This window comes from Zootoca vivipara, chromosome 6 (genome assembly GCF_965207765.1).
Source record: "Zootoca vivipara chromosome 6, rZooViv2.hap1.1, whole genome shotgun sequence".
Taxonomy (NCBI): Eukaryota; Metazoa; Chordata; class Lepidosauria; order Squamata; family Lacertidae; genus Zootoca; species Zootoca vivipara.
This window is the reverse complement of record NC_142589.1, coordinates 68962753-68988168: the sequence shown is the minus strand read 5'-3', so window position 1 is coordinate 68988168 and position 25416 is coordinate 68962753. Positions and strand designations below refer to the sequence as shown.

The 25416-nt window shown below is 45.0% G+C and overlaps 1 protein-coding gene across 3 annotated transcripts; it reads left to right on the top strand.

Moving 5' to 3' along the window:
- Positions 1-662: 662 nt before the first annotated feature.
- Positions 663-23520, top strand: LOC118086741 (IgGFc-binding protein-like). 3 transcript variants are annotated; one of them, XM_088671147.1, is made up of 12 exons: positions 2873-2965; positions 4985-5058; positions 5909-5962; positions 8348-9586; positions 11416-12029; positions 12724-13285; positions 14491-15086; positions 15777-16347; positions 17131-17330; positions 17678-18058; positions 19028-19314; positions 21653-23520. In XM_088671147.1, the coding sequence occupies exons 3-11, from the start codon at positions 5911-5913 to the stop codon at positions 19307-19309; spliced, it is 4497 nt and encodes a 1498-aa protein (XP_088527273.1). In that variant the 5' UTR covers positions 2873-2965; positions 4985-5058; positions 5909-5910; the 3' UTR covers positions 19310-19314; positions 21653-23520. The 3 variants fall into 3 exon arrangements, with proteins under 3 accessions (XP_088527274.1, XP_088527273.1, XP_088527272.1); XM_088671148.1 differs by lacking the exons at positions 2873-2965; positions 4985-5058 and adding an exon at positions 663-954; XM_088671146.1 differs by lacking the exon at positions 2873-2965 and having other exon boundaries at positions 4543-5058.
- Positions 23521-25416: the final 1896 nt, after the last annotated feature.

Sequence of the window (25416 nt, the reverse complement as noted above, 5' to 3'; positions counted from 1 at the left end):
TGAAAAATTAAGCAACAGTGGAAAAGGATTGATGGACATCTCAGTCTTTCAGTCTGTTTCCCTCCTCCTCACATCTCCAGCATATGAAACATTGCTAGGTCCATATGCACAGGCAAAGACAAAGTAGGGACCACAATCAAAGCAGGTACCAGAAAATAGTCTAGTAGCATAGGAAGCTGCCTTATACCTGGCTCAGTATTCCTCACACTGACAGGAAGCAGCTCGTGTCAGGCGGGGTGTCTCTTCTACCCTACGTGGTGATAACATGAATGGAACCTGGGACTTTCTGCATGCTAAGCAAGTGCTGTGCCATGGAGAAGCACAACCGCAATCCATTGCAACACACTCCTGAAATGGACACCACAGTTCCCCAAAATTGAACCACAGGTCGAAATGAACCACAACTGCCTAAAGTTGCATCATCTCCATAAAGTACGGTTCCCTAAAACCATGCCAGGCCTTTTCAAGCAATGGATTGAGCAACCCCCGATGTTGCAAAGAACTGAAATAGGTGTTTTCCAATGCACACTGTGTCCTAGAGACATGTGTCTATGCAAATCCTACCTCGCAATCTGCAGTAAAATGTCACAACTCTTTTATTGACATGTGCACAAATCTGGGGGGTGGGGCATGAATTTATTGTCCTCCAGATCTTGTGCATGACAAGACCTGTTGGCCATACAATTGGCCATGCTGGCTGGGGCCAGGGAGTGTTGTAGTTCAACAGATACCAAGGGGATCTAGAAATTCCCCATTGGAGCTTCCAAGTGGAGCCCATTGCTGCACAGTGCAGCTGATGCCCTGCTTTCAGCAGGAATCTATGCTACCACAGCTTGACTTCAAGCCAGGACTGCAAAGGCAGAATTTGGAGTGCGGCTGGAGTCTGCATCTGATGCTTTCTTTGAAGTCGACTCACCTGATGTCAAGGCTTCAGGGGACCCTATCCCTCTCACGGTAGGATGCCAAGAAGCAGAAAAACAAGAAGAGTTCTTACCATGTTGTTTATTCAATATTCACACAGAAAGAGATGAAGGAATGCTGTCTCTCTTAGATAATGGCGTTGCTCCAAGTAAAGTCCTACCCCCTCCGTCCCTCCTATTCTACGTCACCCCTGCGCTGGCTGATCTGTGCTTTCTGCCTCTGAGTTTTCTGTTCTTTTACTCTCATGCATGCCTTGTTCTGGGAGGGGGGCGTGTCAGGAATGCTTTCAAGAGACACTGAGCCTGTTAGCTGTCTTTCCCCTGGTGCTTATTTTTCCTGCTGCTCTCCCAATATTTCCCAGCTCCTCCCCTCTGCAGCCTCTGAACTATGACCTTCTGCAAACCACTGTTCTAAATTTATACTGTCCTCCTCTTCTCGGGAAGGAAGGTGCAGGAAGGGGGAGCGGTTCCCAACATTCCTCCTCAGTCCAACCCTTGACACCTGACACTATATGTATGGCATTGACAAATGGGGGACCCCATGCGTAGCTAACAGAGGGTGGGCAGAAGCAGAGCTAGCTGCTCCGGCACCTGGAGCGGCACACATGCTGTGCACCCAGGGGTGGGGCTAGCCACCCTGGGGGCAGGGCTAGCATCCCAGGAACTAGCCACCCAGGGGAGCAGGGCTAGCGTCCCAGGGGGGCGCCACCCATGGCGGCCGTCCCGGGGGTGCGGCCATGTCGCTCCCCCTCAGGGATGACACCTGGGGTGGGCCACACCCACTGCACCCCCTTCCTCTGCCAGTGAGGTTGGGCCAGTCTCCCATCAACTTGAGAGCAGGGTGGGAGAGTTCATTCCTGCAGTGTTGAATACCCTGCCTAGCAGCTGTTCTGCAGAGGCATCAAGGCCGATAGGTGCTGCTTCAGGGCACTGTGGAGAAAGGAGTCTCATGTGGCATCAGGCAGGAAAAAGGAGAGGTCAGGCAGATGAGAGCACCCTGCATTCCATATCTAAAGCATCCACCGCCACCCACCTCAACCCACCTCCAGGGAAGACACATCTGACCTTCTTGTGGTTTCTCCTTTCTTCCTAACTTCTCCTTCCTGCCTTATGAGAGTCCCAGATCACTCTGGGTACCCAAACTGATCTACAGCGCTCCAGGGTTGTCTCAGTCTGAGTTGGCTAACACCCAGATCACCCAAAACCTTCCTGATTTGGTCCTCGGGCAATTCCGGCGCACAGCTCTAACGGTTTGTCAACCATATGGTCCCCCAACCCATCAAATGTACTATGGAAAGCAGGAGGTTCAGTCCTGCTGGGTGCTGCTTTGCCACTGCATTCCCATCTGCCCATGATGGAAGGTGGCCCTCAGGATGAAAAAGAGTTCTGCATCCCCATATTCAGGTCATGCCCCCCCCCAAAGGATGCACCATAACCCCCCATTTTTTCTGCACCTGACCCCACACACATTTGTACTCAACACCCATGATGGGGAAAGGGAAACCCAGTAACACTGCAGATACATTTCCCGAGAAACTCCTGCTCCTTTTAAAATAAAAAAATTTCTTCAGTAGCACCTTAAAGACCAACTAAGTTTTTATTTTGGTATGAGCTTTCGTGTTGGTCTTTAAGGTGCTACTGAAGGAATGTTTAATAGATTACTGTGTTTTATTTTTCTGTTGGAATTTTTTTATTTTGCTTCGACTCAGACCAACACGGCTACCTACCTGTAATCCTGCTCCTTTTGTTTGTCAAGGGGAAAACAAAAGGTTTCCTATGAAGCAGCTGGGGAAATCCCCCACCAAGGACCACTTAAACTTTTGTACTCTAAACTCAACAACTGCTTTGTTGCATAAGAATCCCCCTTTGCTATTTTTCACCTCCAAGTTCCTGCTTGCCCTTCATAAGATCCCCTCTTCCATTTCCCACCCTCCCAGTCCAATCCCCACATTCCTATGTTCGAGAGATCTCGGTTGAAGTCCACTTCACACCTCTTGAGCAATAGTTCTTTTCTACGGACTCTGGATCAAACCTGAAGGAGGCTGGTAAGAAATCTTTTTTCTTGGTTTCCATTAAGCTCCTCTCCCTCTCCCTCTCCCTCTTCTATCTTTATTATTTCCCCACTGTTCCCCCCACACACCATCTGCATGATCCATTTATAGTGCACCCAGTGCATTTTTAAAGCACTTATTTCCCCCAGAGAATCTTGGGAATTGTAATTTGCCAAGTGTGCTGGATATTGTAGCTTTGTGTTGCTTCTGAATGCTCAACATGTCTTTTATTGCCTATCTTGGCAATAAGACATGCATTCAGGTACTTCAAATTCTTACTTGGTGCCTTGTTGCTCATTTGCTGTCCAGGAAATCTGAATTTTGCCCCGAAATTTTGCATAGATGAGATCACGTGTTAAGTGTACAATATAGGGACAGGGCACGGCCCATGGTCAGAGATTATGTGAGTTATAGTCGCAAACATCTGGAGTTGGGGAAAGCCAGTGAAAGGTGACATCAGGATTGTTTAGCCACCAGTGGGCACTTCAGTGACTCCCATGCATGCATAGTGTGAGGATACAAAACAATAGCTAGCGCATTATGGCAGACTTGCTATGGATGCTGTAGGAGGGTTGGATACAGATTAAGAGGAAGGATAATCATTTAATAGAACAGCTATTTTCCATGACAAAGGACCCAGGTTCAGTTTCCAGCATTTTCAGTTGAACTCAGTTCCCACTGTAATTGATAGGGTAAGTGAGTCGTGACATAAGCCCCATATGTTGCAATGGGAACTAAGCTCAACAAACTTAGTGTGGATCCAGCCTGGAGCATTTGCCAGTGTTGCTATGATTTCTCTTCTTTCAGGTGACATTGTTTAGTTTCCTGTTTTGCAGATGGAAGTGTGCAGGTTGACCACACACACACACACACACACACACACACACACACACACACACACAGGGTTGGCCCTTACAATAGGGTGGTGCTGTGGTCTAAACCACTGAGCCTCTTGGTCTTGCCGATCAGAAGGTTGGCTGTTTGAATCCCCACAATGGGGTGAGCTCCCGTTGCTCTGTCTCAGCTCCTGCCAACCTAGCAGTTCAAAAGTACACAAGTGCAAATAGATAAATAGGTTCCCCTGCGGCTGGAAGGTAAACGGTGTTTCCGTGCACTCTGGTTTCCGTCACGGCATTCCACTGCGCCAGAAGCAGCTTAATCATGCTGGCCACATGACGCAGAAAGCGCCACAACCCCATAGTTGCCTTTGACTGGACTTAACCGTCCAGTGGTCTTTTATCTTTTATCTTCTTCTTTTTACCTTACAAGAGAGTGACTCTGTTTTTATAAATGCATAAATTAGATTGCTAAGATGTATAACAGCCTGCAAATCAGCAGGCTTCTGATAACTTCTGAATAGTGATCTGCAGGTTTTTACCTTGGGCTAAACATACACAAGATCAGTTTTGGCCCCTGAAGATGTGATTGGTGAGAGGTTGGCCGCCGTAGTCAATGGTTTAGAATCTGCAACTACACAAGACCTTGCTGTTGTTGTCATCAAATATATGCACTATGATATATTTGATTGTTGTCATCAAATATATGCACTAGGATAAGCTTTCCAAGAGGTTGGCTGTTTAAATTAAAACTGAGCAGCTTATCTCTCAACAGGCTGCTGGGTCCTGATACCCTTCTTCTGGAGCAGAAGTGACTTGTTGAAGCTGGAATCACGCAGAGCCTGCATGTGTTTAGGTCAGATGGATAAGGTGGATGGAGGAGCAGGGAGGCGGTTCTTCAAGAACTTACAGTCAGGTGGAATCTGGAGGACTTCAGTCTTTCAAAACTCTCAAGCTGTTCTTGACAATTGCATAAATCAATCAGAGGAGCCAGAAATACAGATTTAGATAGGTGTAGCTTGCCGCCTCTCCCTTGGCTCCTTTGGGAGGGAGAGTGGGTGAGAAAACCAAACAAAACAAGCAGATAAAATAACTGCAGCTGCCTTCCTGGCACAGATAGAGCTTTCAGACCAGTTCTGTGGAATTTCACTTTTTGAGCCCTTCTCTCTATATAAAGGGGAACAGCAGCAGAGAAACAGTTTTCCTCTCTCCTACACCTCAAGCCAAGTTAGAATTGCTGAAAAGTGAAAGGTAAGAGGCTGCTTTGGACTCTGAGCATTTTTATTGTGACCATTTTCTTCCATTTCTCCCCTATTATTCCTCTAAAGAGCTCAGGTAGCTTATTCTTCTCCACCATCCCATTTTATCCTCACAACATTCCTGTGAGGTTGGTTTGGCAGAGTGAGTCTATGTAGGGGTGGATGAATCTGTCAATTTTGGTTTCTCTCAGTTTTCTGAACTTCAGTTCTCCACATTTCTGCATCAGTGTGCAATTTTAGTTTCTTTTTTTAAAGTTCCCATGAAAATTTGGAAGCATATCAGTGCAATTTTTTATATGCCATTTTGCCCAATGTACATGTTTTTGCATGCAGGTTCCCCATATATAATGGATTTTTGCATGATATTTTCACTAATATATGCACAATTTCCCCTAACATATACATTTTTATTACACTTTGGTTGGAGAACTTCACTGCAAAATTCAGAGGTACGAATTTCAACAGAGAGCTGTGATTTGATTGTTTAGGGGAAGTGCAAATTAGGCAGGTTCACATAAAAAATAGGGCTGTACTCTGGATTTGGCTGAAGTCTGAAGCTTGAACTGAGTCAGGACAATTTGGTGAGAGCTGTACTTTGGTCACATCAAACAGCCCCCTTGGCTGAGCCTCCTGGAGTGATTTGAAGCTGTCAGGGATCAAGGCATTGGGCAGGAAGAAGGAAGTTTGGCTGTGCATGCCTGTTCAGTCAAAGTAAGCAGTCTTCCCTTGGTGAGCAACTTCACTTGAAAAGCTCCATCATTACTACCATAGCTTTCTGAATCGAGAAGACCCCAGTCCTGAAATCATGTTTAATATTTATTCCAAAATTCCTTGTTTTGCAGCTATGGCGATGCTGAGGATCCTCACCCTTCTGGCTGGTTTGATGCTCCTGAGCAGTGAGTAACCTGGGATCAGATCCCTTTTCCTTTTCAGGTTACACATGCAATTATCAGTATGCATCATTAGGCAGCACAACAATGAGGAACCTGATCACGCTCCACATATTTACTAGACTACAACTCCCATCATCTCTCACCATTCGCCATGCTGGCTGAGACTGATGGGAATAGGAGTCCAGTAACATCTAGCCACAGGTTGCCTAGACCTAATGGCCAAATTACATCCCACATTAAATACAGTATTACACATTAACTCGGAAAAAAGCAAACTATGACCTTCACTGCAATTAGTAAAAACAGATGCACCATAATGAGAATAAAAATATTTTGTAGAAAGCAGTTTTATCGAGATGCCTCCCTCCCTACATCACCCTTATCTCTGCTGAACAGAATGCATTTGTTTAATCACTACCAGAAATCCACAAATATTGTGAAATCTATTCTTCCACTGAAAACCTTTGAACAGTTTCCCAGCACTGAGGAATCCGCTGCAGCCACTGGATGTACCTGAATCTGGCCACAACTTAAGCACAAATAGCAGTGGCTTGTTTTATTTTATTTATTTCACTTCCCATAAACACTCCACAGTGATTTAACAATAATAAGCAGCAACAATTTCAAGTCCAGTACAGAGACTGACTGCAATGGGGTGGAGAGAGAGATGGCACTGGAAAAACTTGCTGGAACAAGGAGCTCGTCAATAGGCCCCAAAGAGATAATAGAGATGATGTCTGTCTGATATGTAACTGGAGTGAGTTCAAGTGCCAACACGGCAAATGCCCACTTCCTATATTATGTGGAGCAGAGCTTCTGGTCAGATCTTCTCTGCAAGAGGCCCCCTCTCACAGACCACAACGATGTGCTGGATATATAAATGTGAGAGGGGGAGACAATACATCAGGCTACACTGGTTTAGCCCACTAACAGTCCCTGGGTGGCATCCAATTCACTTGCTCCGTTAGCTCAAGGATTTACCCTTGTGCAATGGAACATCCCCTCTCTCCTTGCTCTGAACCTGTGCCTTCCCCAAATCTGCTCAGGAGGGTTCAGAGAGCCCCTTAAAAATTTAGGTGAGGTGGGGGGAGGAGGAGGAAAGAGGGAGAACCTTCCATTGTACTCAACAACAGTGCATGCACAATTGTGCACTTTTGTAGAGGAAGAAATCACGAGGACAGAATCTAGTCAGTCAATTCCCAGCCACCACCCCCTTTTTTTTGCAAAAGGGGTGACCAACATTATTACAAAAGCAATTAAGATGTATATGCATTCCTCACTTCAGCTTCTGGGTGTTTCTCTCTCTCTCTCTCTCTCTCTCTCTCTCTCTCTCTCTCTCTCTCTCTCTCTCTCTCTCTCTCTCTCTCTCTCCCCCCCCTATACAGGTAGGTAGCCGTGTTGGTCTGGGTCGAAGTAAAATAAAAAAATTCCTTCAGTAGCACCTTAGTTGGTCTTTAAGGTGCTACTGAAGGAATTTTTTTATTTCTCTTCTATACCTTAGGAAAGTGCACATAGAGCACCCATATTGCTCCTGCTTGTTTTTCATGTGCTGATGATGCACATACAGAACATTCATATCCAGATTGGGGAATGCATTTATTTCTGAATCTGCACCCTATTTTTTAAAACAACAACAACAACAACAACAACAACAACAACACAATTTATAACCTGCCTTTCACCAGCAGGTCCCAGGGCAGGTTGCAAGAATCTAAAATGCAACATTAAAACACTTAAAACAAACCAGGAACAGGCGAGTGCAACCAAAGGAAGCAGCGATGTTTCCCCGCATGCATTGGCTGCGAGAATGGTTTCTCACAAATAGCAGATTTCTTTTTCTCCCCCCCACCCTCTGCCCACATCAATTGATGGGGAGGTGAGAAAGAATCACTTTTCCAGTCCCAATACCGGGCACTTTCCAAAGCACTGAGCATAGGGTTGGCACATTGTTGGGCGCTTCAGAACCCTGCACAAGGGATTTTGACAGATGGACAGGACAACTCGCCTGCCAATGGTGATGTCATAATGATGTCATATGATTGGCATGTGGGTTCTCTCCTAATCCAAAGAATAGACTGAAAAAAAACCCAAGCAGAACCAGAGAGGTTTTGCTGCAAAGCAGAATGTGGTGTCGTGAAACAGATAGTAGGCCAAATGTTTTGTGCTTAAACCAAAGGTGGGGTGCCTGTGTCTTTCCAAATGCTGTTGGGCTCAAATTCCCATCCAAACCCAGCCAGTATGTCTAATGGTCAGGGTTGATGGGAACTGCAGTCCAACCCCTGATATATGATACCTTCTCTTTTCATCTGATTTCCTTTTTGCTTTGGTATTTCATTGCTATCATTTGCCAAAAATCGTTTTGTGTACTTTATGTCCTAATCTCTTCAGGTCACGCCAGCGCAAGGTACTATGGGAAACAATTCGTCACGGCCTTCATGGAAAATTTTGAGACGAGTCGAGCCTCCGAAACAAACTTTCAGCTGCTCCTCACTGGCCATCACAACCTGACTGAAGTAACTGTGTCAGTGAGTCGATCGGCCTTCCGGAAAAGTTATTCAGTTGGGGAAGGTGAAATGGTGCCTGTTCAGATCCCAGAGACTGCAGAGATGAAAGGCAGCACCAGATTCGACCAGTCTGTTCAGATTCAGGCCGACAAGGACATTTCTGCTGTTTTACTGTACCGGAAGTTGTATTCCGTGGCAACCACAGCTCTGTATCCATCCCATGAACTTGGCACAACCTATTACATTGTAACACCATCAAGTACCAAACCACCCATCTACTTAAAAGAATTCGCAGTCATAGCATCGCAGTATCCTGCCACAGTTCAGATTCTCCTAAAAGGGAATGTGTTCTTCGGTGGGACATCGTACGACGCAGGGACAAGAATCACAGTTTATCTCCGGGCATTCCAGGTTGCCCAGCTGCAAAGCTCTGATGATTTGTCGGGCACCAGGATCGAGTCATCGGTACCCGTGGCTGTCTTGAGTGGGCATGTCTGTGTGGTGCAAAATTCTCAGTGTGACCACGTTGTCGAGCAGCTGCTGCCGGTCTCCAGCTGGGGCAGCACCTTTGTCGTCCCTCCGGTGTTTTTCCAGACCAATCCTGACATTGCGTATGTGGTGGCTTCCCAGGACACTCGTGTTGACTATCAACTGGGAGCACAGAAAGGCTTTCAAGACATGGTGGCTGGAGAAGTTAGGCAGTTTGAGATCCAGTTCCCTAATGCCTTTTACATCTCTGCTAATGCTGGGATCCAGGTCCTCTTCTTCTTCACTGGCCTCAAGTCGGGAAACACAGGCTACGACCCGTTCCTCATCAACATCCCAGCCGTAACATCTTATGGCCTATCCTACCACGTTGACGGAATAAAGAATTTTGAGAACTATGTCGTTATCATAGCAAAAAGCTCTGAAACCCAGAGGATTACCCGAGATGAGACCGCTATCACAGGCGTTCAATGGAGAATGATTCCCGGATCACCTTATTCATGGGCTGTATACAACTTGGGGCCCAGGCATCAGTCCATCTCTTTAGCACATCCTGAAACTCCTTTTGGCGTCTTGGTCTTTGGTAGCCGAAACTATGAAGGCTATGGCTTTGCTCTACCACCTTTTGTCTTATCAGGTAATTTAAGTTTCATGTTGGGTTTACATCCTAAGCAGATGTATTGGGGTTGGTGGGGAACCAGCTTGCAAGGATAATATCTCCAGGAGATCCTAAAGCTGCATCTGCCACCTATCCAGTATAAGTTCCTTTTACAGAGATCTCCTGTGCTATGGCCAATCAGCTCTTTGAACAACATAGCCAATCACAAAGCATCACTATAGACAGGTCCCTCCCACATCTATCACCATGCAGGGGTGAATGTGTATATTTGCGTAGCTTCCTCCAGAAAACCTCATCATGATCTAGCAGTTTTGCTATTTCCCCCCACTTTTTTCTTCTTGATTGGCTAACCGTGACATTGCAAATTTGTTTGTGTATTTAGAATAGTTTTTCTAAAATTTTACTTTTTAGGAAAAACATGTCACATAGCAAATGTAAAGGTGAAGGTAAAGGGAACCTTGAACATTAGGTCCAGTCGCGGACGACTCTGGGGTTGCGGTGCTCATCTCGCTTTACTGGCCGAGAGAGCCGGCGTACAGCTTCCGGGTCATGTGGCCAGCATGACTAAGCTGCTTCTGGCGAACCAGAGCAGCGCACGGAAATGCCGTTTACCTTCCCGCCAGAGTGGTACCTATTTATCTACTTGCATGTTCATGCTTTCGAACTGCTAGGTTGGCAGGAGCAGGGACCGAACAATGGGAGCTCACCCCATCACGGGGATTCAAACTGCCAACCTTCTGATCGGCAAACCCTAGGCTCTGTGGTTTAACCCACAGCACCACCTGTGTCCCATAGCAAATGTAGCATAAGGTAATTTAAAACATCACACTTAAAAACACCCCCCCCCCAAATACTAGAATTAGAAACAACAATTTGTCATAAAACCACAATTATCAACAGAATAAAAGCAGTAGCAGCTGCAAGCCAATAAACTGCTTAAAATCATAAAAGTGATAGAGAACAAATGTACCTCTAGGGCCCACTGAAAAATTTGCAGAGATCTCACTTGGAAGCAAATTGCACATGTGTGGCCACCACCAAGAAGGCCCTGCCCCATATGCCCCAGCAATTTTATTTCTATCACAGGTGGGCACACAAATGAGTCCTCTGATACAGATGTATCAAAGCATACATGCCTCTCCGAAGTTCTTGGGATGGGAGAGTTTACAATAAGATTGCTTTTCAGTGACTTTATTTATTTGATGTATTTATATTCTGCTTAATTCTTGGTATTTTGAAGCAGTATACATAATGGCAACCATACATAAAATGACGCCATAAAAGAATAGCAAATTATCAGAAGGGCCCTGGGGAAGCCATGTTGGCCTGACGTCCCATTTGGTGGTCCTATTACTTATTTCCAGGTCAGTTGACAATAAAACAACTCATTCCCTCTTTGAGCGCATTTATATCAGGATGCGGGTAGAGCTATGGTCTAAAACACTGAGCCTCTTGGGCTTGCTGATCAGAAGTCAGTGGTTCAAATCCCTGCGATGGGGTGAGCTCCTGCCAACCTAGTAGTTTGAAAGCACAGCAGTACAAGTTGATAAATAGGTACCGCTGCGGCGGGAAGGTAAATGGCATTTCCGTGCCCTCTGGTTTCCGTCACGGTGTCCCGTTGCGCCAGATGTGGTTTAGTCATGCTGGCCACATGACCCGGACAAATGCCGGCTACCTTGGCCTGCAAGCGAGATGAGCGCCAGAACTCCATAGTCACCTTTGACTGGACTTAACCATCTAGGGGTCACTTCCTTTTCCCTTTACTTATCTCAGTTAGCAAAGACATCTTGATAGACCTACAGGCCCAAGAAATGACTTGAATGGGTTTTAATCCTTGTTTCATTCAGATTCTGAACTGGCCTCAATATCCTGCCCTGAGAACAGCCACTACGAGTCCTGCGGAAATGCCTGCCCAGCCACCTGTTCTGACCGAACTGCTCCTGAAACGTGTAATGATACCTGTGTGCCGATCTGTCAGTGTGACGAGGGCTACATCCTCAGTGATGAAACATGCATCCCAGTGGAGAATTGCAACTGTACCTATAACGGCAGGATCTATGGTCCGGGGGAAGAGTTCTGGGCTGATGAAAGCTGCCGTAGTCGCTGCAAATGTGACCCCAGATTAGGGAAGGCCGTGTGCCTGCAGGATTCCTGTAAGGCCAGAGAGAAATGTGCCCTAGTTAATGAGAACTGGGGCTGTCATCCCATCAGATATTCCACCTGCATAGGAACTGGAGACCCTCACTACACCACCTTTGATGGAAAGAGATTTGACTTCATGGGAACCTGCATTTATCAAATGGCTGGAGTCTGCTCCAAGGATCCCACTCTCACCCCATTTTTGGTCACGGTGGAGAACAACAACCGAGGCAGCAAGGCGGTGTCCTTCACCAAAGTGGTGACACTAGAGGTCTACAACATGACCATCAGCCTGAGTCAAGAGCATCCACACAAGATTAAGGTATAAATGCTAGATGACAAGAGAAGATTGGGGGAACTGTTGATTACATACTTTGCTGTGAGAGGACCAGCTGGTACAAGGGTAGGGAGACATTCATTCATCACCAATCAGTCTCCTCCCTCCACCCTTGCAGACTCGTTTCCCTGGCAACACTTTGGGGATGGGAGCTGAAGAATTACTCTGTGCTGAGTGGCTGCTATGTTATATCTCCTACACATGCAATGCTAGATGCCACTCAGCTCCTATCTAAAAGTTTCTCTTCAGCCAGCTACACTGGGCCAAGAGGGGAAGAGGATGAGTGAGCAGGACGTTGCAGCTGCAATGCAGCTGAGTAGCTGAAATAGCAATGCTGTCTGGGCTGTAGGCAGGATAGCTATCATCCCTGGCATCTGGTGCTGAACCTGACCCGGGGAGAGCAAAGTAGAGGATTTAGAAAGAGATGGCCAAGTTTGCCTAAAAGCCAGTGGAACATAGAGGCTCTGCCTTCATAGCATAGATTTCTGTTTTAACTGTCCATGGAAGAAATGTGTTTTCCCTTGTCCCCAGAATTTTAGCCCTCTCATCTGGCAACTAACTTCTTTCACCAGCTTCAAAACCCTGTACAGAACATAATTCTACATTTGTTCATCAGTTAATCATCATCCTTTTCTGATTTAACTGAAAATCCCTGGATGGTCACTTCCATGTTTTCCAGGTGAATGGAGTCTTTGTGGACCTGCCCTTCTCCTATGAAAATAAACTGAAGGTCTACATCAGCAGAGTCCATGGCTTCATCAAAACAGACTTTGATCTGAGAGTCAGCTTTGACTGGTACAGTTATGCCAGGGTCATTATTCCCGGCACTTATGCCAATGCTGTGTGTGGTCTGTGTGGCAATGCCAATCAGGACCCCAGCGATGATTTTGCTATGAAGGATGGAGCTCAGACGACAGATGAAATCCAATTTGCAGACAGCTGGAAGTTGAAGGAGGTCCCAGGATGCTCTGCAGGATGCAGTGACTGCCCAGCATGCAGTGAGGCAGAGAAACAGACCTACAAGGGGGACCAGTTCTGTGGGATCCTCAAGAGAAGGGATGGGCCGTTCAGGCAGTGCCATGAGACCATTGACCCCACCCCCTATTTTGATGATTGTGTATTTGACACCTGTAAATACAAGGGTCTTCATGACACTCTCTGCAGTGCCATCAGTGCCTACGTGACAGCCTGCCAAGCTCTGGGTATCGAGGTTGGGAAATGGAGATCAGCCTCTTTCTGCAGTAAGTATTACTTCCTGAATCTCAGTTTCAATTTTGCTCCAGAAATGAGTGTGGACACCCTCTGGGCAGATATTCTGCACAGACATAATGCATGAATTTCAGGGCATTTCAAGGGACCAGAAATTGGGCAAGCAGAATCATCCTGTTGCTCCTTCTATGTGGGAAGCTTTCTTTAAGTGGATACTGTGAGAGAGGGGCTAATATTAATGGCTTGTCTAGCTCCCTAAGCTCTTGGAGAAATACCATAGCTTCACAGTAGAGCTTGGCCTTTGTATAGAGAAGATCCCAGGTTCAATCCCCAGCATCTCCAGGTACCACTGGGAGAGAACCGTACTTGAAATCCTAGAGTATTTTTGCCAGTAGGGTAGACACTGCAGAGCTAGACGGATCAGTGGACTGACTCATAGGAATTTAAGAAGAGCCTGATGGATCCGGCCAATGGCCCATCCAGTCCAGCTCCCTGTTTTTGCAGTCATCAGCCACACACCTATGGGACACTCAAAAGTAGGACTTGAATGCAATAGCATCTTCCCCACTTGTGATTCCCAGCAATGTACACTTGTCTCTGTGTCAGGGACTGGGCAGAACAGAAATGGTGGAGACTGCCTCCCCATCCTGACCCCTCCAGGGAGGAGGAAGAGGAAGCCAGTATAGATTTACAACAGGGGTTTGAGGGAAGTCACAGGTCAGAGGCAGATGAGGGGAAAAGCTGAGAAATAATGGGAGAGGAGGAGGCAGGACCGGAATGGCAGCTGACTGACACGGTGTCTTTAGCAAGCATTCCAGACACACACCCATCTCCCAGAACCAGGCAAGCCTTAAAAGTAGGAGATCAAAGGGCTCAGAGACAGAGGCCATGTAGCAGCACGCATAGAAGTGATGAATGAGGAAGTGGGAGAGATTGGGGTGGTGGTGGTGGAGATTCACTTGGGACAACATCATTATCCAAGCGGCTGGGTTCTATAGCAGCTCTCTGTAATAGTGACATAAAAAAGGACGGTAAGAAACTTTCCCTTTTCTTTATACCTTCCTGGGCAGCCAGCCGGGAGTGCTGACAGCACTCCCACACTCTGACAGTGGAGGTACAATAGAGCCACAGTGCTTACCGGTAGTAGACATGGCTTAGCAGATACAAGGTGGTTTGTGTTACATTACAATGGTCAGGGGGAAAGAAAATAACACACCTCTCTACTCATTCTCTCCAGGCTTTTCCTGTCCACACAATTCCCACTATGAACTCTGTGGAAATGCCTGCCCTGCTACATGTGGGAGCGCCTCCTCCCCAATAATGTGTGATGCTGCATGTACCGAAGGGTGTGCCTGTGATCCTGGATTCGTGCTCAGTGGGGATCAGTGTGTCCGTCTTACAGAGTGTGGCTGTGTGCACCAGGGCAGATACTCCAAAAAGGGAGAGGAGTTTTATCCCAGTAGCTCCTGCCAGGAGAAGTGCCGCTGCCTGGACAACGGAGTCACCAAGTGCCGGCAGTTCTCCTGTGGAGCAAAGGAGGAGTGCAAGGTGGAGAACGGCATACAAGGCTGTCACCCTGCAGGATATGGTACAGCTATAGCACTTGGTGACCTTCTTTATATTTCCTTTGATGGACAAAGCTTTCGCTTCCATGGCTCCTGCACTTACACTTTAGTCAAAGTCTGCAGCACAGACCCTCGACTGCAGAATTTCTCCATTTTGGTGGAGAATGAGAAGCATGGAAATGGACACCTTGCTCAGATCAGGAAGGTTGTGGTCTCTGTTCAACAGCACACTATCGTCCTTGAAAGGGGAAGGAAATGGATAGCTATGGTATGTATGGGCCATTCATATCAGATTATTAATGCTATTTGAAATAAAAGGGACACGGGTGGCGCTGAGGTCTAAACCACTGAGCCTCTTGGGCTTGCTGACCAGAAGGTTGGCGGTTCAAATCCATTCGATGGGATGAGCTCCCATTGCTCCGTCCCAGCTCCTGCCAACCTAGCAGTTCGAAAGCACACCAGTGCAAGTAGATAAATAGGCACCGCTGTGGCGGAAATGTAAACAGCATTTCCGTGCACTCTGGTTTTCATCACGGTGTCCCGTTGCACCAGCAGTGGTTTAGTCATGCTGGCCACATGACCCGGAAAGCTTTCTGTGGACAAAAGCCGGCTTCCTCAGCCTGCAAGCAAGATGAGCGTCACACCCCATAGTCACCTTTGACTGGACTTCACCATCCAGGGGTCCTTTACCTTCACCTATTATTTCTAATGAATAACGTGCCCTTCTTATGCAAAGGGAGTCCAATGTGGCTTGCAGTCATAAAATTACAGGAAAACCATTTGGTATAATAATTAAATTGCTTTTAAATAATGATGACATTGCTTTATATCACTGGTATGAAAAACAGCATGTGCAAAAGGATATGTGTGTGTCTTTTGTATTTGTGTGTGCTTGAGAATTCACGTGTGCTCAGAGATAACCCCCTTGAATGTGCTTCTTTCTTCTTTGCTGATGCAGGTGGATGAAGAATTCTGCACTTTGCCAGTGAATAGAGACGAGGGGAAACTCTGGATCACTCAGGAGGGGATCAATATAATTGTCCAGGCGTCCCTTGGCCTCACAGTCCTTTATGATACCTCTTCCTATGTCCGTGTGTCTGTCCCCAGCACCTACCAGGGACACATGTGTGGTCTGGGTGGCAATTTCAATGGCGATGAGAGGGACGATTTCATGCTGCCTAGTAGGGAATCCGCACAAACGGTGGATGAGTTTGGGGCCTCCTGGCAGGTCCCTCTGGATGGTGCCATCTGCTCCAATGGCTGTGGTGAGGAATGCCCCACTTTTGATACAGTCCAGACAGCACCCTATGAGAATGACGACTCCTGTGGAATGATCACGTCCGAGACAGGACCATTCAAAGACTGCTCCTCATTAGTTAGCCCCTCGGATTACCTTGAGCAATGCCTGTATGACTTGACTGCGGCCGAAGGGGAGCAGGAATATCTCTGCCGAAGCCTTCAAGCCTATGCAGCTGCGTGCCAGTCTGCTGGAGTTAAGATTGGAGCCTGGAGAACAAAGTCCTTCTGTCGTAAGTTGAATGAAAAAGTTTCTTCATCTCTGCCTTTTCAGTAGTGAGTCTCTCCAATACCCAAAGGAGTATGAGCCTTTGGTTGAGCTATGTTGGTTGCAGTGCTATGAGTTTTCTTGTCTTCTGCCTTGTTTCCTCAAGCCCTTCTCTCCCACTTATCTTTCTACCCATGGAGAAGACACAAAATAGATGAGCATATTAAAACCCGATGTGAGGAATGTTCAGTTCTTAAGATGTTGCTGGACTACACCTCCCACCATCCCCATGCCTTGGCCATGCTTTCTGTGTCTGATGGGCATTGTAGTGGAGCAACATCTAGAGAGCAGAAGGTTCCCCATTCCTGATAAGAAGCAGCAAAGGAGAAAGGAAACGTGAGAGACAGAGCTTTGAGGTTTGGAAGGCTGGAGACATCTTGCAGGGATCACGTACCTCAGTGGGTATCTGTTGAGGACAGTGGATTCCCAACTTTTTACAAAGACTTTGCTGTCTCTGACTTCACCTATGCTTGACATGCATATTTGTAAAGAAACCCAACTATTATTTAAAAGCCATAAGTCTTTGGTGACCTCTCCTCCAAAGAAAACCAAACCCAGGTCAGTTCTGTTCCTGGAACTTCTCATAACTTGGGAAAGTGGTGTGTGTGTGTGTGTGTATAACAACACAATATACACAATATAGAGAAAAGAAAATAGCTGAAAAGAAAACCTGCTTCTTAAGAAGACTCTTTCCTATTTTATGTAATGAAGAATGTCTGGTAAACATGGCTTTGATTTGTCTCCTCAGCCCTCACCTGCCCAGCCAACAGCCACTATGAGACTTGTATTGGATCTTGCGATTTCACCTGTGCCAGTTTATCCACTGTTGTGCAATGCTCAAAGAACTGCTTTGAAGGCTGCCAGTGCAATGACGGCTACGTGTCTGATGGGGATGCATGTGTGCCTATAAACAAATGCGGCTGTGTGCATAATGGTCTGTACATTAAGGTAAGGCCAGCTTTGCTGGTGGAGCATCATGAACGTTGCATGAAAACTGGTGTGCCTGTGGTACTGTACAAGCATTTGCTGGAATTAGATCACTGTCTCTTTCTAAAATAAAAAAATTCCTTCAGTAGCACCTTAAAGACCAACTAAGTTTTTATTTTGGTATGAGCTTTCGTGTGCATGCACACTTCTTCAGTGTGTCTCTTTCTATTCCTACATGTAGATCTTGGAATGGCAGCAGGCCAATTTTTCAAATGAATAAAATAAGCAACAAAAAAGCAGTGTATTTGAACATTCGGACTCTTTTCCAGATCTCACAGCTATGTCCCTTGTCTGGGATTTCCTTACAGGTTGGAGAGAATATCTTCTCAAGCAACTGCACAGAAAAAATAACTTGCAATGCCACAGGTCAACTTGTTTATGAGAAAACCAGATGCCAGGCTGAAGAGATATGCATGCTTAGAAATGGCGTGCGCAGCTGTGAAAGCAAGGAATACCAGTGCAAACTCACTCCAGGAGCCCAACTCTCTACCTTTGATGGTGCTTCGCGCAAGTACCTCTGCAGTGGGGTTTATGACATTGCCACCGTTTGTGATGAAAGTGCCCCCTACTGGTTCAGGGTGTCAGTGAGCATCGGAAAGGACAGTGACGATGTCTTGGTAGTTGGGAGAGCGGTCCATGTTTTCTTCCAGAATGCATCCATCACTCTTAAAAGGAACCACAGGACATGGGTAAGAGAGAGTCAGGAGGAACAGTGTTAAGATCTGAGAGCCATTAGTAAATTATTGGGCTCGATTGCTGTCCCTTCCTGTTCCTGCACAGCCAGGAAGAGGAATAAACCTTGATTCAGTTTTATGTCCTGATGTGCCTGGCTTCTCATTATGTACTAATTGGGGATCAATATATTTTTGTTTAAGAAAAAGATTCTTGGCAATTCCAAAACATGCCAATTTCAAACGATGGATGATGAAGCTGGCTTGTTTAATGAATCTCAATTCCTGGTAGTGAAAAACTGCAGGTGAATTTATTCCTACTCCTGAATGAATGAGGGGAGAAGTGGCTTAAAAGATCTGAGCACAGTTTAGCATTACATGGGAACTGGTCCAGTGTGGGAGGGATCTCCTGATTGTTTATGCCAGGGGTGTAGATCCAGAACCGCTGAGAAACCCTCGTTTTTTTAAAGAAGCATTTCGTCTTTACTGTAATCAAGTGTTGTGCTTGCTTCCTAGTCCAATGCATGGACTGATGGGGGCACAAGCAGATTCTGTGCCTCATAGTTGCCCTACCCTATGATTCTGTGGAAGGATCTCATCATCGTTCACATTTGCACTTTTGCTCTGCAGCAGTGTTAAAGCGAATCAATGGGGAGAATTCATAATCAAATAAGACTTTTGTTCTCAGAACTTTTCATCTCATCTCTCAAAGACTAACCTCTGTGGGAATTCAAAGGCAGCATCCATTGGCAGTTTCTCTTCATTGTATTCATTTGATATTACCTGAGCTAGAGCATGCAACTTCCATTTATTCATAATAGGCTCCAGTGTTTTCTTGACTTCCAGTTGCAAAGTTGAAGAACAGCTTCTGGGGTGTTCCATCTGATAGCATGCGGGGCTGGAGCGGATTTTGGTTCTCAGGCTGCTGCTGGCTTCTTGGCCTTCACTCAGCGCCAGATCTCATGTCCCATTCTTTATGTGTTCCAGGTAAATGGACGCCTGGTAAGGCTGCCCTACAGGATTTTCCCAGCCATATCTGTGAGCGAAATTCAGGACGGAATCCTGATTAACCAGGCCTCTCAGGTGCAGGTTCACCTTCGCTCTGATGGGGAGGTGACAGTGGGAGTCAAGAAGACCCTCGCAGGAAAGCTGTGTGCCCCATGTGGAAACTTCAATGGGAACAGCTCTGATGACTTGAAGCTGCCCAATGGGATGGTCGAGACAAACATTGCTGAGCTCCTACATGCTTGGGAGGCAAAAGACTTCTAATATTAGTAAGATTGCTGTAACTGGTTTATTATTATTATTATTATTATTATTATTATTATTATTATTATTATATTTTAATTGGCATGCCACTTAATGCTAAGATGACTTCAAAGAGATTTGCAAAACTTAGGCTGGATCTACACTGACCTGTTTAATGTTATTAGAACAATTTTAGATATGTCATTCTAAAACATCACAGGCATACTTGTACACTAAAGCATTTTTAAACCAATAGTTTAAAATAGTCAAAACACTGTTTCCCTACTGCTGGTTGCTGTTGTTCTTCAGTCCCTTCTGGTGTCGTATTTTAATAGCACATTATGAACATTAAAAGTAGGACATCATGGGTCCATATACATCATCAAACCCTTCCTTAATGTTAAAAACCGTGAGTGTAGATCTGCCCATAGGAACCCACATTGTACTGCATCATTAAAATAAAAATAATCAAAAACACACTGTAATTAAAACGAAAAAGAAAAAAAATCCCATTAAATATAAATGCCCATGATTAGCACATCTACAATCTTTAGATAGATGTGCTAATCATGGACATTTATAATTAAAGGGATAGTTTCTTTCTTTTTGGTTTTAATTACGGTGTATTTTTAATTATTCTTTATTTTAATGATGCATGATTAGCATATGGATACCCGCCAAGTGTCCAGGAAAAAAGAGGACATCCCATTTTTTTGTGGGAGATCGCAAAAGCCATTTTGGGTGCTGTGATCTCCCACGCTTTCATGTCGCACTCTCACGCAGCATTCCAAAATGCACTCTGAGATAGCGCTTTTTCCAGGGTGAGGTTGCGGCAAGGGTCAAGTGACTCACCTGGGAGTGTGTCCCGGAAGATGTGTGTCCCGGTTTTTGAAATGAAAAAATTGAACAGTATGCATACACAGTGAGGCAAACACATTAAAACAGCAGAGCAATTAACGCAGGAGGCCCAGGTGAAGAGATCAAGGTAATGCCTGTTGTGTTTTGAAAAACTGGCAGAGTGCCAGTACAATTGGGTCTGTCATATTTAAGCAGGGAGTTCATTCCACAATGCCAATGCAGCCAGTGAAGCCCACGTCCTAGTCACCACAAGCTGATAATTATTGGGCTAGACAAGTTCCTTTGGTGATCTTAATTCCCTTACTGGGCAACAGAGGGGAAGGACTGAGCCACCTTTTGCCTTGTGCTTTCCAGGTACAGCTCTGTGCTTTAAAGCTCCAAGTCTGATCTCTCTCTCTCTCTCTCTCTCTCTCTCTCTCTCTCTCTCTCTCTCTCTCTCTCTCTCTCTCTCTCTCTCTCTCTCTCTCTCTCCCTCCCTCCCTCCCTCCCTCCCTCCCCAGAGCCTTTCCATCATCTACTGGAGTAGGCTGTTTCATAGCCCAAGCTTGGTCAGGTTTATTCAGAATGATTTCAGCTGGAGTTGCTTTCACATATGTATGTTTAGAGTGGCAGAGCTTGCACATCACAATACGCCTGAATTTCGGGCTTGTTGTGGTTTATATCAAAAGAGGATGTGGGTGCCCATGGCCCAGTCACTCCTGCTTTGCTTTTCCACTGGTGAGAATGGGGAAAACCAGCCAGAAAGTCTGGGCTTCCTATTAATGTTCAAATCAGGGGTTGTGGCTTGTTGCTCCCACACTTAGTAAAAGAACACCAGCTCATGGTTTGTGGTTGGCTAGTGGTTGTGGCTTACTGGAGAACAACAAATGGTGATAGCTGAATGGGATGCTATAGGAAGCCAAAGTTTCCTGGTTTATTTATCCTGCTCAAGACAGCAGAGAGTAAAGTTGGAGCTATTGGGCAGAAGAACACCACTTGCTCACAATATACTAGGATGTGAACATGTCTCTCCTGCATTGGTCTCTACAGCCACAATGTATTCCTCCAGGAGTGGGCCCAGCCAGTGCTCATTGGCCAGCTGGGCCTGACCCCCAGCAAATGTCCACAGGTTATTGGTTGGCAGCCCCATTGTAGCCCACCAAGCTGCTAGATCACTCGCATGGCCTATGGTCTGGTACCAACGCTGCCCACCTTCAAAGGTGTGCAGACATGTCAGCATGAAGACCTCTGCTTTTCGGCAGTATAAGCCAAAACAGTACAGACAGTGTAAGCCAGCATATAGGATCAAGCTGTAAGCCTTTTAGAATCTCCTTTCTTTGTGAACTCCAGAACCGCTGCATCCTGGAATGATTCCATGCTCATTTCCCACCCTCTTCTCTGACCTGGACCTGTCTCCTGAGTCCAACACACAAAGCAGAGTGAAGGGATGCCATTTTTGTTCAGCATAATCACAGGAGCAGTGAAATTATTCTAAACCAATAACCATCACATTCTTGTTTGCCTCAGCCCCCTGGATGCTGCTGTATGGAAAAGGAGATTATTAATGTTCCTGCAAACCGAAGAGGAAAATATCAGAAGCCATAAAGTCGCCAAACTGTGAACTTACCAGCCATCCACTGGAATGGATAATTTTGTCCCAAGAGGATCATTTCTGGAACATTACGGCATTTCAAGGGCAATAGCAAATATCTGAATGCAATAAAGGAGAAAAGTTAGCCTCTAAACAACAGAAGTAAAATAGTCTGGAGCTATTAGTAGCAGTGCAGAAAACTGCAAAGACTTTTAATGTTTTGTGTGTTTTTTTAAAAAAATAATAATTGTTATTTGATTTTACAAATTCATTCACATCCAAAATCAAAAATAATGAAAATTACACAAGATTCTTTCAAATCTTGGGACTTCCCCCCTCCCCTCTTTGGTTAACTTTTTCAACTGCATACCATAAATCCTCCTAATTTTCAGGCCTCCATTGTATCCAAAGTCTATGTAACATTACAAGAGTTATTTAAGACCTGTCAAAGAGTTCAAATGTTTACAGTAGTCTGTCAAATATCATGTAAATTTCTCCCATTAATTTTTCAAGTTTTGATCCTCCTGGTTTCTGATTTTCCCAGTCATTCTCGCCATCTCTGCATAGTCCAGTGGTTTAGTCTGCCAATCAACTCTTTAGGCACCTTGTCGTCCTTCCAACTTTTAATGTTTTGGACCATCTTGGGGCCCCAAGGCCTTCAGCTGCTTTGTTCTGATTTTTAACAAAAATAACCCATCACACCAAATTGCCCGCTAAATAATTACCACTGTTTGTAAACAGGCTGTAATTCCATTTTTTTAAAAAATATTGCCAAAAACTTAACAGTTTACTTGATATATATTAATCACTTTTATTAACTGTATTTGCATACAAGAAACAACAGATAATTTTAAAAGGTGTTTTAGTTTAGAAGATGCATGGACCTCAAAAGAGGTATTCCCTTCCATTTGGGAGAAGCAGGCAGACCTCTATTGAGGTGATGCCTGCCACCCATAGATTTATTGGGACTTTGATTAAAAATAATTAACATTTTAAACTCTTTTTTTAATGGCATGATTAATTGGAGGCACCTTCTTAATTCAACAAATGTGTTGTGAATACCTCCACATGTGGTGGGAATGTCCTAAAATCCAACTCTTCCGGCCATCAATCATACAAGAAATATGCAAAATAACTAAGCAAGTATTAGAAGACACCCCAGAACTGGCCCTACTAAACAACTTCCAAGACAATAATGCCAACTCACATCACAAAGAGCTCATAACCCACCTACTCTCAGAAGCATCATAGCCAGACACTGGAGAGACCTTTCAGGAGTAAGCAAAGACCAATGGTATCACATAGTATGGGAAACAACCTTATTAGAAAAATTAACCAACACACTGAAACTGACACGGGGACAAATAGACAACAAGACAACAACAAGAAGCCACCAACAGCATACAAATCAATCTGGCTAAACTGATCCAAACACACACACGCACACCACTCACACACGAAAACAAATTTCACTAAAGCCAAGCAAAGACAACCAACCACACCCTAGGCCCTAGGCCACCCCCAACCTCTCTCATCACCAAAGAAATACAAGCGAATAGTAAAGAGAACCCACACAAGTGACGCTGTCACAAAACCCCACACATACACTAAGAATAGAAGCATTGACCCCACCCAACTCTCATTCCCCCCACCTCTTTCCCCCTTTTCTTCCTAATGTAACACTAATGTCTCACAGCAACTGAAATTGATCTGTAGAAAATGCAACTTGAAAAAGAGACAAATACACGTACTTTTGTAAACTAAGAAATCTTTAATAAAAATATATTAAAAGCAAACAAACAAATATGTTGTGAAGTGTTGTGTAGATCCCAAATGATTGTTTCGAATGCCAGTCCTACTCAGTACATGCCCATTGAAGTTAATGGACATGACTAACTTAGATCCTTTAATTCCAGTGGGTTTACCCCAATTTCTAATAGCAAAACCAGACACCTTCATCTGTTCCAGCTGTAATAAAGAATATATCCCCTGTATTGGTCCAGTGTTTTGTCCAACTATGGTTTCCTTGTCTGTTGTGATCCTACTTAGGGTGACTCAACTCAGCCCTACTGAATGTGACTCTGCTTTTCTGGATGAGACCCCCGTCCTTCTAGCAAGTAAGGATGCTGATAGACATAATTTCCTTTCCACTCTGTAGTCATCACTTGCAGCACTGCTACTGTGCATCTTCCACAAAAGCAATGCTATTTTTCTAGAAAAAGGGATGCTGGAACTCACTAAAAACACCTCCCTTGTTCTCTTTTTTTAATTAGTTTTTTATTAATAACAATCCAATGTAGGCCACATGAATACAATACCAAATCATGCCACATCACAATACAATCAAAAGTGCAAATTAAACAGTTCCGAATTAAAGATTTTTGGATGACTTCCCGTTTTCTGGCTTTCAGGAGTTGATCCTGTGCCAATTCTCTTAATTAGTCTAAGTTCCACAATTCCGATCTTACTCCTTTGTTCTAGCAGCCACTGATGTAATGACTATTGACCGTATTTTTATAAATCCATATCCGTTAACTTGCAGAGGAAATTTATATCCTGTAGCTGTGTGAAATATTTGTTTATCTTCTTCTTTTCTTCATGTTACAATCAGTCAACTTTCTTCAACATTGCCCCTCCTTCGAAAACTCATAAGTACGCCACAACGCCTCCATTTTGCTTTGAAGCCGAAAGCAATCCAGCGTCCAGCCGAGACTTCTGGACCACTTCCAGTGTTTATCTCCTTGTTTCTTTTAACAAGCTGACGTCTCACCAAAACCATAATAAATCAGAACTAGAGCTCTCTTTGGGTGGCGCTGTGGTCTAAACCACAGACCCTAGGGCTTGCCGATCAGAAGGTCGGCGGCTCGAATCCCCATGATGGGGTGAGCTCCCGTTGCTCGGTCCCTGCTCCTGCCAACCTAGCAGTTTGAAAGAATGTCAAAGTGCAAGTAGATAAATAGGTACCGCTCCGGCGGGAAACTAAATGGCATTTTAGTCATGCTGGCCACATGATCCAGAAGCTGTACGCCGGCTTGCTCGGCCAGTAAAGTGAGATGAGCACTGCAACCCCCAGAGTCATCTGTAACTGGACCTAACGGTCAGAGGTCCCTTTACCTTTTAGAGATCTCTTTAGTTGGCTATGTTACAAGTCATCACAGAATTTCATACAGTCTGTTCTTTCAAGCATTCCGTAAAGAAAACCATAAGTGCTTGTTAAATCCCTCTGCATTCCATACACAGCTGTAATCCATTAGTAATTTCACTCCATTAATAATTGATTCTTTTTTTAATGAAGGCTTGCTGATTCATAGCACAGCAAAAAATAATGTAAAGAAAGAACAAAGGCTCCGCTTCACTTACATAGCATTTCAGTTACGATGACGAGAGTGCTCTGCAAAACCTTGGCACTCAGTGGCTGATTCATTTCGCAGGTTATGTCTCTCTTTCTTCCAAAACACGTCTGTTTCTTAAGTCCAAATTCAGATATATCTTAGAAGAAACAGAGATACCTCCGCCCATGGTGACCGCATTGGGAAGTTTCCAATATGTGCAGTGCTCTTCACTCTGCATCCCTGCCCCCACATCCCATCAGAGCAAAATGCAGTTATCAGACGATCTGCAAGAGAAAGCTCCCCCCCAGAACTGGGGGGGGGGACTTTCAAGGATAATTACTCCCAAATTATCCTTAATTAACTGCACG